This window comes from Jaculus jaculus, chromosome 6 (genome assembly GCF_020740685.1).
Source record: "Jaculus jaculus isolate mJacJac1 chromosome 6, mJacJac1.mat.Y.cur, whole genome shotgun sequence".
Lineage (NCBI taxonomy): Eukaryota > Metazoa > Chordata > Mammalia > Rodentia > Dipodidae > Jaculus > Jaculus jaculus.
In genome coordinates this window covers 124,684,362-124,697,869 of record NC_059107.1, presented here as the reverse complement: position 1 = coordinate 124,697,869, position 13,508 = coordinate 124,684,362, and the positions used below count along the sequence as shown (strand labels likewise).

Below are 13,508 nucleotides of genomic sequence, written 5' to 3'. Positions count from 1 at the left end.
GTTCACTTGTTAAGAGCAATTTTAGTAAATTGAGATAATCTACAGATTAAAATAACCATTCCTAACTATCAAATGAAAACATAAATATGCATAATTGTGAATAACTTAGGTGTGTAGGGATAGAATGGCATGACCAGGGAAAATTTCCTACAGTAATATCTCACATTATATGTATAATGTATTTAATTGAAAAAAGGGATTATATAGTAAGCATTTGCCATTGTCATGTGGAAGGGAACATCTAAAAATCCATATCTAAATGGGATAATAGGAGAAAACAAATGAATGAAACCCTTAGCCTACATGTAAACATGAATCAATGCCCTATATTTATAATATGTTTTTGGTTTTTTTTAGAAAATAAAGACTTAAAGAACTTCATCACTAGTTCCTCAAAATGCTTAGGGCTGTCTTAAAATATGGATACTCAATAAAGTTTAATATAAATTTTGTGAGAATCTATTTTTTAAATTAGTTCAGGAAATTTGAAACATGGTTAATAATGAAGCAAAATGAAGACAAATAAAAAACGTAATGGGGACAAGAGCAATAACTCAGAGGATAATGTGGTTTCTATGCAAGTGTGGAACCCGAGTTTGGATCCCAAGAACCCACATAAAGTTGGACATAGTCTACAATTCCAAAGCCTATGGAGAGATGTGAGATAAAGACAAGAAAATCCTCAGGAAGTTCATGGCCCAGCTACCTTCGTCATTATGGTTGTGAGTAATAAGAAACCCCATCTATCTCCAACAAGGAGAAAACCAAGAACTTACATTCAAAGTTGTCCTCTGACTACCAACATGTGCTGTGGCACTTCCATTCCTGCACACACACACACACACACACACACACACACACACGCACACATGTACACACACATGCACACATCAAAAATGTAATGGAAGAGTCCTTTTAAAAATAGGAATGAAGGCTGGGTGTGGTGGCTCACACCTTTAATACCTGCACTTGGGAGGCAGAGGTAGGGGGATTGTTGTGAGTTCAAGGCCACCCTGAATCTACAGAGTGAATTCCAGATCATCCTAGGTTAGCATGAGACTCTATCTCAACCCCCCCCCAAATAGGAGTGAGATTATATATGTGTGTATATATATATATACATATATATGTGTATATATAAATATTAAAATATAAATATAAAAATTTTATTATACACACACACACACACACACACACACACACACACACATACATACATATACATAAAGTGACTAACTAGGGAGCTGGGTGAATGGAAAAAGTACATGTGGTACAGGTGTGAGTACCTGAATTCAGACTCTCAGGAGCAGCATAAAAACTGGAAGCTGTAGTGGACTTCTGTAGCTCCTCAAATTGTGAACGACATGGGAAATAGAGACACAAGAATTTCCCAAAAGCACGTGGATCAGCTAGACAATGAAATGCAATGGGGAGCCACCAGAGACTCTGCCTCAAATGAGGTAGAAGATGAAAACCAACAATTTTAATTGTCCTCTGACCTCTATACATATTGTGGCACATGTCCTCTTGCACTCACAAACATGAACACATCATAAATACATAAACATACAACAAATATAAAAGATAAATTAAGAAATGAATCTAATATCATTTCTTAATTGAAAGTGTCATGCTCATATCAGCAGCTGAAAGCATGACAACTATTTCAATTCCTTTGGGCCATCACAACATAGACTTCAAATGCTCTAGTATTTCTGTTAAAAAATTAAAGCTGCCTAATCAAATCCACTTTCTGACTTGAAATAACTACAGAATCTCTTCTTTTAGTTTATGAGAGCCATGACCTCTATCAATGAGTTGGATGAGAACTGATGCTGGAAACTGCCTGAAGGGTATAAATTACTACAGTTAGCTTTGAATATACATATCATTAAACTAAGATGAATATCAATATACTATCACAGATTAGCTAAACTACTGACAGCATGTCATAGCAAAAAAAAAAAAAAGTATTTCCTTTATTCTTTCAACAAATCTAATACAGACTATAATTTTTACACTCCGTCTTTATACATGAATTCAAATACTTCTCTTCATTTAACCTGAGCTTCTCTTCCCAAAAGACAATAGGATGCTGAAATAATATGCATTTAAAGTTATAATCAGTATTGTGCTTTTAAGGAAAGTATAAGCAAAGTAGTAAATAATGTTTTGGTAATAACTGAGCTGATATGGTTGACCATGATATGAAAATTAAACATATCTGCAGTGTCTTTAACATTTTAACTATTTAAACTCTATTTAGAAAAAACACTCTTAATAATGTTTCTATAGAGATATTGCAGAGCCAAAAAGAATAATGCTCACTTATTCATTTTGATTGCAGTTTTTAATGCAATTGCCCCGTGCATCTCTACGTCACCTTGTCAGAGAGTACTGCTTCCCCAAGGCTGCCCCAGGGTCCTGTTGACGGATGGCTCTAATTGCAGTTGGCGCTGTAAACAAGGCAGCAACTCCATGCTCTGCAAGCACACGGAAATAAGCACCGGCATCTGGTGTTCCCACAGGCTTTCCCTACGATGAGATTCATTTAAAATGTCACTAGGTAAAATGTCTCATATTTCACTGACAGTTCGATACTTACACATTTAACAAAGCAATATTAACAAAGCTAAGCTATCAACAAAGCTTAGTTTTAAAATGCTCCCATGTTCTATTACACATTTCAAAAAAATACCCACGCATCTCCAAAGAGGTTTTTTGCTCCCTTACAGCATCCTAAAAGTTTACAAATTGAAATTGTGTGTGTGTGTGTGTGTGTGTGTGTGTGTGTGTGTGTGTGTGTGTGTCAGGGCAAATACAAGATTGTTTTATGTTCTTTTTTTTCTTTTTGGCTTTTTGAGGTAGGGTCTTACTCTAGCTCAGGCTAACCTGGAATTCACTATGGAGTTTCAGGGTGGCCTCAAATTCACAGCAATCCTACCTCTGCCTCCCGAGTGCTGGGATTAAAGACGTGTGCCACCATGCTCGCCTGTTTTTTGTTCTTAAATTGAATGTAGTATATATTTCCAGTCTTTTATTTTTCAAAACTTGGAAAAGAAGAAGTTACAATTTAAACTTAAAGAAAAAAATCTAAATTTCCAGTGATTCCTGGATAGTTAAATGTCTCACACCAAGAAAAGTACTTTTATTAATTGAAAATATATATATAAATTATTCCTAAATACATGCTTTCCCATCTCAAAATGATATTTTACATATTCAATTGAAGGAGCATGCATACATATGCAATAACTTTGACAAATTATATAATTCACATCTATAGAAAAACAGGTTGATGTATTTATAAGGAAGATGTGCTAGTTGTTTTGAACTTTTTTTATTCATTTTTATTGATTTATTTGAGAGCAACACACAGAGAAAGAGGCAGAGAGAGAGAGAATGGGCACACCAGGGCCTCTGGCCACTGCAAACAAACTCCAGACACGTGCGGCTCCTTGTGCATCTGGCTAACGTAGGTCCTGGGGAATCGAGCCTCAAACTGGGGTCCTTAGGCTTCACAGGCAAGCACTTACCTGCCAATCCATCTCTCTAGCCCAGATGTGCTATTTTTTAAACAAACCAGAAACTGTATAAATATTTTTAGTGACTCACAAAATGCGCCTTGTGTCAGCCACACTCCTAGCTTCTTCGAAGTGTTCTTACCATTACTTTTTTCAATGTTTGTAAAGCAAACTTAGAGTATTAATATATGTTTTGTGAAAATAATGGAACGTTTCATATAGCAAAACCATTGTTGTACCATTGGACAAAGTAATGCAGTTACCCTAAATCATTTCTTGAAATCTTAAATATACAAGAATGAATCATTGGTTTCCCAGAGGTGATCATAATACAGGTTTATAGGGCTTCTTTGACCAAATCGCACCAGGTATTCCCATGGATCTCATGTTCAGGAAAACACCCATGGCAAATGACAAAATAAGACAAAATGAGGAAAGTGGGCTAAAGAGTTGGCTCAGAAGTTAAGGCACTTGCCTGCAAAGCCTGATGACCTAGATTCACTTCCCTACTACGCAATGCCCCAGTACCCACATAAAACCACATACTCAAAATGGCACATGCATCTGGACTTCTTTGCAGTGGCTACAGGCCCTGACACACCCATTCTCTCTGTTTATATGTCTTCTATTTCTCTCTGCTTGCTAATTAATGAATAAATAAATATATTTTTTGAAGAAGGAAAGAATTTGCTTATTTCAAACTCAGAGCTCTCTCTCTAAAAAGCGAATCAGAACAGATGATCAAAATGAGGGGACCATACTAGCCAATAATTCACATTCAATATCTACTTCTAAATTGTCCTTTGATAAAATGCTTTGGGGATTTAGATTTTTATTTCTAAGTCGTTATCCTTAAGATTCATTTTGTATGTTTCTTCTCTTTACAAACCTCTGCTCTCACTCTTGGTTAGCTACCTGTGTTTTACAGATGGCAGTGAATAACCAGGGAGAACCAAATCCCATCAAAATGACAAGAAGAAAAATCCCAATGTCTGCCACAGGCTGAATCACCTCAATATCACTCCCACCAGGGCTCAGGCAACATTAAATAGGAAATGGTGAGTTAAATATGAGTGCTACTCTTACTGCTAGCCAAAGAACCTGCTGTAGGGAAATGGTGGTGGACACATAGGAGACACAAAACATCAAAGCAGAAAATAAGAGGCTTCCAAGAGCTCAATACTGAAGAAAACTTGTAATATGCTCTTCAGGCCAAGGAGACATTGTGGAAGAGGGGCACATAGAATGTAAGTGCCACAGTGTGGGAAAGGGTCCGATGAGACATTGTCTCCACCACAGAAACACCACATTCATGACCCCACAGTGATTACAGATAACTCCATTGAGGAAGACCCTCAGTGGAATGAAGTTGGGGAAGAGAAAACAAATGATCATAACCTGATGTTCATAAATTAATGTTTCCAATAAAAATAGCCTCTGAGGTGTCTTATAATACTTTAATGCTTTACTTCTAGTTCTTTAAACATCAACTGTTGTAACAAGGAGGTCCATATGATTATCTCAACCATCCAAAACACTCGATTTCAATTAAGTCTCTAATGATCAATATATTATATAGTATGAACAAATATTTAAATATAGTGAAATGTTACTGATTATATCTTGTAATATGTGTACATAATTTGACTCAAATTTTGACTCTGTATTCTGATAGTCAGTAATGATACTGCAAATTGATTCTTTCTATAGTTAGGTGAACATTTTTTACTTACTTTTTCAAACTCTTGAGTACAAGACTGTGATTGGGAGAATGTGATGTCACCTACATAAAAATTATCTATGAAAAAGCCTTCTAGGGCTAAAGAGATGGCTTAGTGGCTAAGGAATTTGCCTGTAAATCCAAAGGACCATGTTTGATTACCCAGGACCCCTGTAAGTCAGATGCACAAGGGGAACATGAGTTTGGAGTTTGTTTGCAGTGGCTAGTGGTCTTGGTGTAACCATTCTCTGTCTGTCTCTCTTCTCTCGGTCTCTCTCTCCCTCTGCTTGCAAATAAATAATTTTTTTTAAATTTTTTATTTATTTATTTGAGAGTGACAGACACAGAGAGAAAGACAGATAGAGGGAGAAAGAGAGAGAGAGAGAGAGAATGGGCGCACCAGGGCTTCCAGCCTCTGCAAACAAACTCCAGACGCGTGTGCCCCCTTGTGCATCTGGCTAACGTGGGACCTGGGGAACCGAGCCTCGAACCGGGATCCTTAGGCTTCACAGGCAAGCGCTTAACCACTAAGCCATCTCTCCAGCCCTAAATAAATATTTTTAAAACCTTCTACAAATGATTTGCCCTATCTATTTTCAGATTTTTTTTAAATTTAATTTATTAGTTTTCTTTTCAGTAAATACAGGCAGTTTGGTACCATTATTTAGGCTCATCTGTGATCTACCCCTTCCCATTAGACCCTCTTTGTTGACGTAAAAGGGTCGTGCATTGTGGAGTTAGTCCCCAGTTATTGGTATGCTAAATGTCTCTGCAAATCATGACCCAACATGTGACTCTGACATTCTTTCCGCCCCCTCTTCCGCAAAATTTCCCTGAGCCATGTTAGGTTCATTTTTGGTCTGCTTCAGTGCTGAGGTGTTGGGGGCCTCTGAGGCTCTGGCTCTCTGCTTTGGTAGGAGTTGATTTTTCTCTGCGTTAATCTCCTTCCCCTTTGTGCTGGTATCCGGTTCACAGGAAAACATCACCCTTGCTTATTTCGCCAGTTGTCCTTAGTTTCAGTTGGGCCCCTTTTGAGGTATGTTGGGGCAGCTCTCTCTTGCCCACTAAATAACAATAAATCAAGTTGCCAAAATTTTCTTGGTAAGCAACCAATACTGAGATAATATTTTAAAATAGTTTGGCATCATGTCAGTGCCAAAGAAAAAAAGAAAGAAAAAGATGGGTAATATGGAAGAGATAGAGAGAAGAAGGGGAGAGAGAGATGAGGAGATTAATGTCATAGATTAATGTCAGTCTTCATCATACCCTCTCCAGGTCCTTACGATTCAGGTGTTCCCTGTAAGGGCCTGATAAAGGTTCAACCATTTAGTCTGTATTTTAAGATATAGAATTTAATGCACCATTGCCATTTGGGTCCAGTTTTGTGTTTGGCACCCACTAAAGAAATATCTTCATGGACATCTTTATTTATTTATTTATTTATTTATTTATTTATTTATTTATTTATTTATTTATTATTTTTGAGGTAGGGTCAAATTCTAGCACAGGCTGACTGCTAACCTGAATTCACTGTGTAGTCTTAGGGTGGCCTTGAATTCATAGCCATCCTCCTAACCCTGTCTCCAGAGTGGTGAGATTAAAGGTGTATGCCACCACACCTGGTTTTCATAGCCAATCTGAAGTAGAATTCCACTCCTTGCCAGTATCATAGGACAGTGGTACTAAATCTATGTATCTATGTTGTTATTAATATTTATGTCAGCTAAAGACTGGTATCAATATATGACTGTCTTAATAAGGGACACAATTTGGGACTGGAATGGTGGTGCACACCTTTAATCACAGCATTTGGGAGGCCAAGGTAGTAGGATCACTGCGCTGAGAGTACATAGTGAATTCCAGGTCAGCCTAGGCTAGAATGAGACCCTACCTCAAAAACAAACAACAACAACAACAAAAAAAAAAAAAACAGAAAAAAGACACAATGTAGATGATTTTACAGTGCTTTAAACTAATTACATTTGATGATAATAAATTATATATCAAATAAAATTGTACTCTATTTTATAAAGAACATAGGATTTGATCTGTGTTGCAATTCTGACCCTGTACTAAACAAATGTCCATCAATACTATATTTAATGTGTATGAAAGTGAAAAAAGTCAGGCGTGGCGGCACACACCTTTAATCCCAGCACTCAGGAGGCAGAGGTAGGAGGATCACCATGAGTTCGAGGCCACCCTCAGACTACATAGTGAATTCCAGGTCAGCCTGAGCTAAAGTGATACCCTAACTCAAAAAAACAAAAAGAAAAAAAAAAGTGAAAAGTTGTAACATAAAATTTTTGTTAGGACCCTAATAAAGTGATGTATGAAATCTCATCATAAGCCTTTGTAAGATAATTTCACTCAAAAAAATTCAGTTGTTTTGAATATTAATGTCCAGTCACCAAAAAAAAGAATTCAATATTAGAAAATAATGTTTCTCTATTTGAAAATTACTTAAATATTTACATTTTTACTTTTATTATTTGTATGTGTGTGTATGCATGATTGTATGTGTGTAGGTAAAGTGTGCATTTGTCTGTACCCATTCACACGTGTGCACAATGAGGCCAGATGTTGACATTGTGTATCTTCCTCAAATGCTTTCCATCTTATTTCTTAAGAAAGGGTCTCTCATTGAATCTTGAGATCACCAGACCTAAGTTTAAACTAGCTAGCCAGTGAACCCTACAGGGACTCCTGACTCTGCCTCCCCAGAGCTAGGATTAAAGCTGTACACTTTTACATTGCTATTGGGGAACTGAACACAGATCCTCATGTTTTGCAGCAAGCATTTCAGTCACTAATCCATCTGCCTAACACCTAAATTTTATTTTCTTTAGAACTTCTATTTGTCCTCAAATTTTATTAAAAGACAAATTGTGGGGCTAGAGAGATGGCTTAGTATTTAAAGGCACTTGTTTGCAAAACATGACAGCCAGGGTTCAATTCTCCAGTACCCACATAAAACCACAGGCACAAAATGGCACATGCAGCTGGTATTCTTTGGCAGTAGCAAGAGGCCCTGGTATACCATCCTCTCTCCTTCTCTCTCTCTCTTTTCTCTTGAAAATAAATAAACAAAACTATTTTTAAGAAAAATAATGAGGGTCTGGAGAGATTGTTTAGTAGTTAAAGCATTTGCCTGCAAAGCCTAAGGACCCAGATTCGGTCCTCCAGTACCCATGTATTCCAGATTTACAAGGTAATGCATACATCTGGAGTTAGTCTGCAATAATTAAAGGCCCTGGTATGCATTATCTCCCCCCATCTCTCCCCCCTTCTCTCTCAAATAAATAAATAAAATAAGGAATCATAAAAACAAAAAGTTATATCAAAGAAGAAATTACTTTTTCCATAAATGTTTTGTTGATTAACAAAAATATTAATTGCCCTATGAGGAAAACATTTCAAGTAACATAAGGCAGAAGGCATGATCTTTATTATAAAACACTGAACACCTACAAATTAAAATTTAGTGCTAATGTAATTGTACATTTAGTAAACATTTACTGAGCACATATAATTTTGAGGGGTATTATACTAACTATTGGCAGTCATTTTGTTCATAAACCAAGTATGGACTTGCTTCAGTGGAACCTATATTCTGAGAAACAAGGTTCTGTGTGTGAATATTATGAGTAATCATATAGCATAAAGTGCAATCTGTGTGTCTAATAAAGGGAAGAAACACAGTAATAAAGACAGGACTTTTTTGTTACCAACACTATTTCTGTTAGCGGATTCAGAAAACTGAAGCAAAGCTTATAAGCTTCTTTCATTATGAACTCTAAATAAAAGTGACTTCAATGGCTTATTGATCTTATTGAGCACTCTTCTCTCCTGCACATGCACACACTAACAATCACCACACACACACACACACACAGAGAGAGAGAGAGAGAGAGAGAGAGAGAGAGAGAGAGAGAGAGAGAGAGCGCATAATCTCTTTATTATGTTCAGCCATGGTGATCTGCCTGAAGAAAGTAACACTGATTCCTGAATGTGCATTTCCCCCAAGAACCAACATCCAGACATTCAACTAATAAACAAGATTATAAGACTGTTATGGTTATAAAACAAACATGATGGGGTGGGCAGATGGCTCAGCAGTAAAAGATGTTTGCTTGCAAAGCCTGCCTGCCAGGGTACAATTCTTCAGTATCCATGTAAAGCAAGATGCACACAGTGGCACATGGGTCTGGAGTTTGTTTGCAGGAGCAAGAGGCACTGGTGTGCCCATGCACCTCTCTCTCTATCTCTGTCTCTCATGTGTGTGTTTGTTGTATGTGTGTATGTGTTATGTGTGTATTATGCAGACAGGCACAATACTAGCAATAATGCAAAAGCCAGCAACAGCAAATCCACACATGTTCACATCAGTACTTCCCTCCCCTCTGTGCAAAGTGTATGTTACTGGCTGCTGCCTAAGTAACAATGTGCCAATAGCATTAATCCCTATGAATGAAGCAGTGATTCTAAATCTTCAGCTGTTATAAACCACAAACATTTACCACAAGTTTTATAAAACATCAGTTACTATTATTAGCTGGACTTATAATAGGATCACAATAGCACAGAGCATAGAAACCAAGACAATTACAGAAATACCTCAGAAATAGCTTCCTTGTGTACATTGCGGCTGCTTATGACTCAATGTGGTAACGTGAATGAACTGCAGGTGGCAAACCTCTGGCTAGAAACCAGATAACAGCTGAACTCATCACATATTTCCTATTGATACTGCCTTTAATACAGGAAAGCCATGAAATCAAACTCTCCACAAAAGAAGGACTCAAGTTAAACCTCAAAAGGGGGAAAAAAAATCCCTGAATCCCTTTATTATTAATCCTATGATTCTATTTATCCCAAGTTGGATGCCAATGCTTCCTATTGTTTTTCAGGACTTGACATAAATATTTTCAAGCCTGCTGCAGTGTTTGCTTCTCTTTTTTCTGTGATAGGATTAGAAATATATCTGGTTTCTTTCTGAACACTATTTTGAGAATGTCACCCAAGGCATGTTTCTCCTGCAGTTCTGAGATGAAGGCAGCAACTTCCTCATCCAGTAGTGCTGAATTTCATTTCAGCAGACAGGTGCTGCACAGAGCTGCCTTATTTATTTTGGAATAGTGATGAGACTGGCAACAACATTTGTTGATCGGCTGAATTCTTGATTCATCTCATGTGCTTATTTTTCAGGGCATGAGTGTTTGGGCTTCAACATTTATGTGCAAGACTTACTGTGTCTCCAAGATCTACAATTGGGAGGGACCAAAAGCCCAAATGAGGAAAAGGGTCTATCATTTGTACAATGTCATCTGTCTAAAAGAGGGATTGACATTCTTATACTTGAAGGAAGTCTGGTAGACATATGACCAACTGCTTTCAGAGGGGATAAATTTGAAGACCTGGTCACGGGATTATGATCATTTTTCTCTGTTTATCTAAGTTTTGAAGTACCATGAGAGTATATCCTCTTCAATAAATAATTTAAGTAGGGTACAGTGGCACACACCTTTTATTCCAGCACTCAGGAGGCTGAAGTAGGAGGATCACTGTAAGTTTGAAGCCAGCCCGAGATTACAGAGTGAATTCCAGGTCAGCCTGGGCTGGAGCAAGACTCTATCATGAAAAACGAAATTAAAATAAAACAAAATGATTAAGATGCCTGGGAATGTTTTTAGAGTGTCTGCCTAGTAGGTGAAAGGATTTGATACCCATCATCATTTTCCTGTTAAAATGACTTTTAACTTCCTCAGCATTCCTCTCTACAAAACTCATATTATTTTTCCATCATTAAAAAAATAATGGTGAGCTGGATAGATGGCTTTGCAGTTAAGGCATTTGCCTGCAAAGCTGAAGGACCCTGGTTTGAGTACCCAAGACTCACCTAAAACAGATGCACAAGGGGGCACATGCATCTGCAGTTCCTTTGCAGTGGTTAGAGGCCCTGGCACACTCATTCTCTCTCTCCTTCTCTCTGACCCCCCCCCCCCTCTCTCTCTCTCTCTCTCTGTGTCTCTCTCCCTCTCAAATAAATAAATAAATAAAATTTAAAAATCACAGCTACAATAAAGTCATGAAGCTCAGTCAACCTATATCTCAACATCCTAGGATTATATCACTCTCTTGTAAGAAGTGAAAAATTACTCATAAATACAAGTTGTTATGAAATACCATCTTTTAAAAACATTTATTTATTTATTTGAAAGAGAGAGAAAGAAAGAAGCACCAGGGCCTCTAACCATTGTTAACAAACTCCAAATGCATATGCCACCATCTTAATCTGACTCACATGGGCTCTGGAACTGAACCTGGGTCCTTAGGCTTTGCAGGCAAGTGCCTTAACTGCTGAACCTTATTTCCAGCCCCATAATATACCAACTTGATTGAATGTTTACTAGATATTTTACATCATTCCATTGGGGACATGTGGTGATTTGATTCAGGTGTTCCCCATAAACTTAAGTGTTCCAACTGCTAGATTCCCAGCTGATAGCAATTGGAAATGAAAGCCCCTGGAGGCAGTGTACTGTTGGGAGTGAGCTGATTGTTGTTAAAGCCAACTCCCATTAACTAGTGTTTGACACGCTCTCCTGTTGCTATTGTCCACCCTATGTTGGCCAGGGGTGATGTCCATCCTCTGCTCTTGCCATTGTTTTCCCTGCCATTGTGGAGCATCCTCTCAAGTCTGTAAGCCAAAATAAACTCTTTTTTCCCTAAAGCTGCTTTTGTTCAGGTGATTTCTGCCAACAATGAGAACCTAACTGCAACAGTAATGTTGATACTGAGAATGGGGTCATTTGCTGCTAGACACCTGACTTTGTGGGTTTGGCCATTTGGAGCTGATTTTCAAGAGGAATGTGGAAGGATTTCAAACCTTGGCTTCAGAGGTGCCTTGCAGTGCTGTAAGTACAGCTGATGGACTATTCTGGTCAGAGTTGAAAGACCTGAATGCAGTAAGAACTATGGACTGTGAGGTTTGGCTTATGTGGGTGATAAGCACTTTACCTGGACTAGCTTTGAATCAGTCTGGGTGAGAGGCTTGCTGTTATGTCTGTATCCTGAAAACTTGTGCAGGGTTGCTTTGTGTGGTAACGGATAGGTGTGTGCAGAGGGATATGGCACAGAAAGAAATATTTAGGCCATAACTGCTGCCTTTTCAGCTGCAATTAAGAATTACAACCTTTGAAATTGGGCCAGGTAACCTGCACTCAGGCAACAGGAAGAATGTAGACACTTTGGAAGGGGCCTGAGTGCTAAAGGAGTGTCCTGATCTTCAAAGACTGCTTATTCTCCCTTGGATTAACAAATTGGCACCCTCCTGGTATTATGGAGTATAAGAAGTGCAGGAAAGAAAGGATCATTGATTTTACAACATGATCTTATGCTTTGGAAATTGGCCATGGGCAGTGTGAAGCCTGTTTGTAGGATTGCCTGCACAGAGACCCACTGGAGCTGTGAGGACAAACCGTGGGTTGCAGTGGAGATGCCAGGACCATGAGATGGCTGCTAAAGAGAGCTGCTGGTCTGGATGAAGTTGTTCAGGAGTGTGAGTAGCCTGGCTGGAGGGGTGGAATTAGAACCCCAGAGACTTGTTTCTGGTTATAATTATCAGACTTGGAGATTTGTCACTGATTAGAGTTGTTGGACTTGGAGCTAGAGTGTGATGTTTGCCCTGTTTAAATCTTTCATTAGTTGAATATGTCTTTGCTATGCCCAGTGCCATCTTTTGCAGTGTGAGTGTTTATTCTGCACCATGATGGGCTTTGGGAGGGGGGGATTTTTTGATATCATGGCTGAATTAAAAGATCTTGTATTCCCGGCATTTTGAGACAGAGGTAGGAGGATCATAGTGAGTTTGAGGCCACCCTGAGAGACTACATAGTGAATTCAAGGTCAGCCTGGGCCAGGGTGAGACCCTACCTGTAAAAAAAAAAAAAAAAATCTATTACTATGAGGATGTATGAACATCATTGAAAATGATTAAAAAAAAAAAAAACTATGGGGACTTTTAAAGTTGGACGAATGCATTGCATTTTAGAATTTTACACCATGTATGGTGATCAGTTGATGAGGGCCAGGGGCAGAATGTGGTGGTTTGATTCAGGTGTCCCCTGTAAACTTAGGTGTTCTGAATGCTAGGTTCTCAGCTGATGGCAACTGAAAATTAAAGCTTCCTAGAGGTAATGTATTGTTGGGGGTGGGCTTATGAGTGTTGAAGCCAGCTTTTCCTTGCTAATGTTTGGCATGCT

The 13,508-nt window shown here is 38.3% G+C and overlaps 1 protein-coding gene across 1 annotated transcript in view; it reads right to left on the bottom strand.

The window, feature by feature from the left end:
- Acss3 (acyl-CoA synthetase short chain family member 3) overlaps positions 1 to 13,508 on the bottom strand; it is a 218,460-nt gene that overhangs the window by 76,215 nt on the left and 128,737 nt on the right. Inside the window, exon 8 of the mRNA XM_004650533.2 lies at positions 2,384 to 2,535. Within this exon, the coding sequence (XP_004650590.1) occupies positions 2,384 to 2,535 (152 nt within the window). The remainder of the gene's footprint in view (positions 1 to 2,383; positions 2,536 to 13,508) is intronic.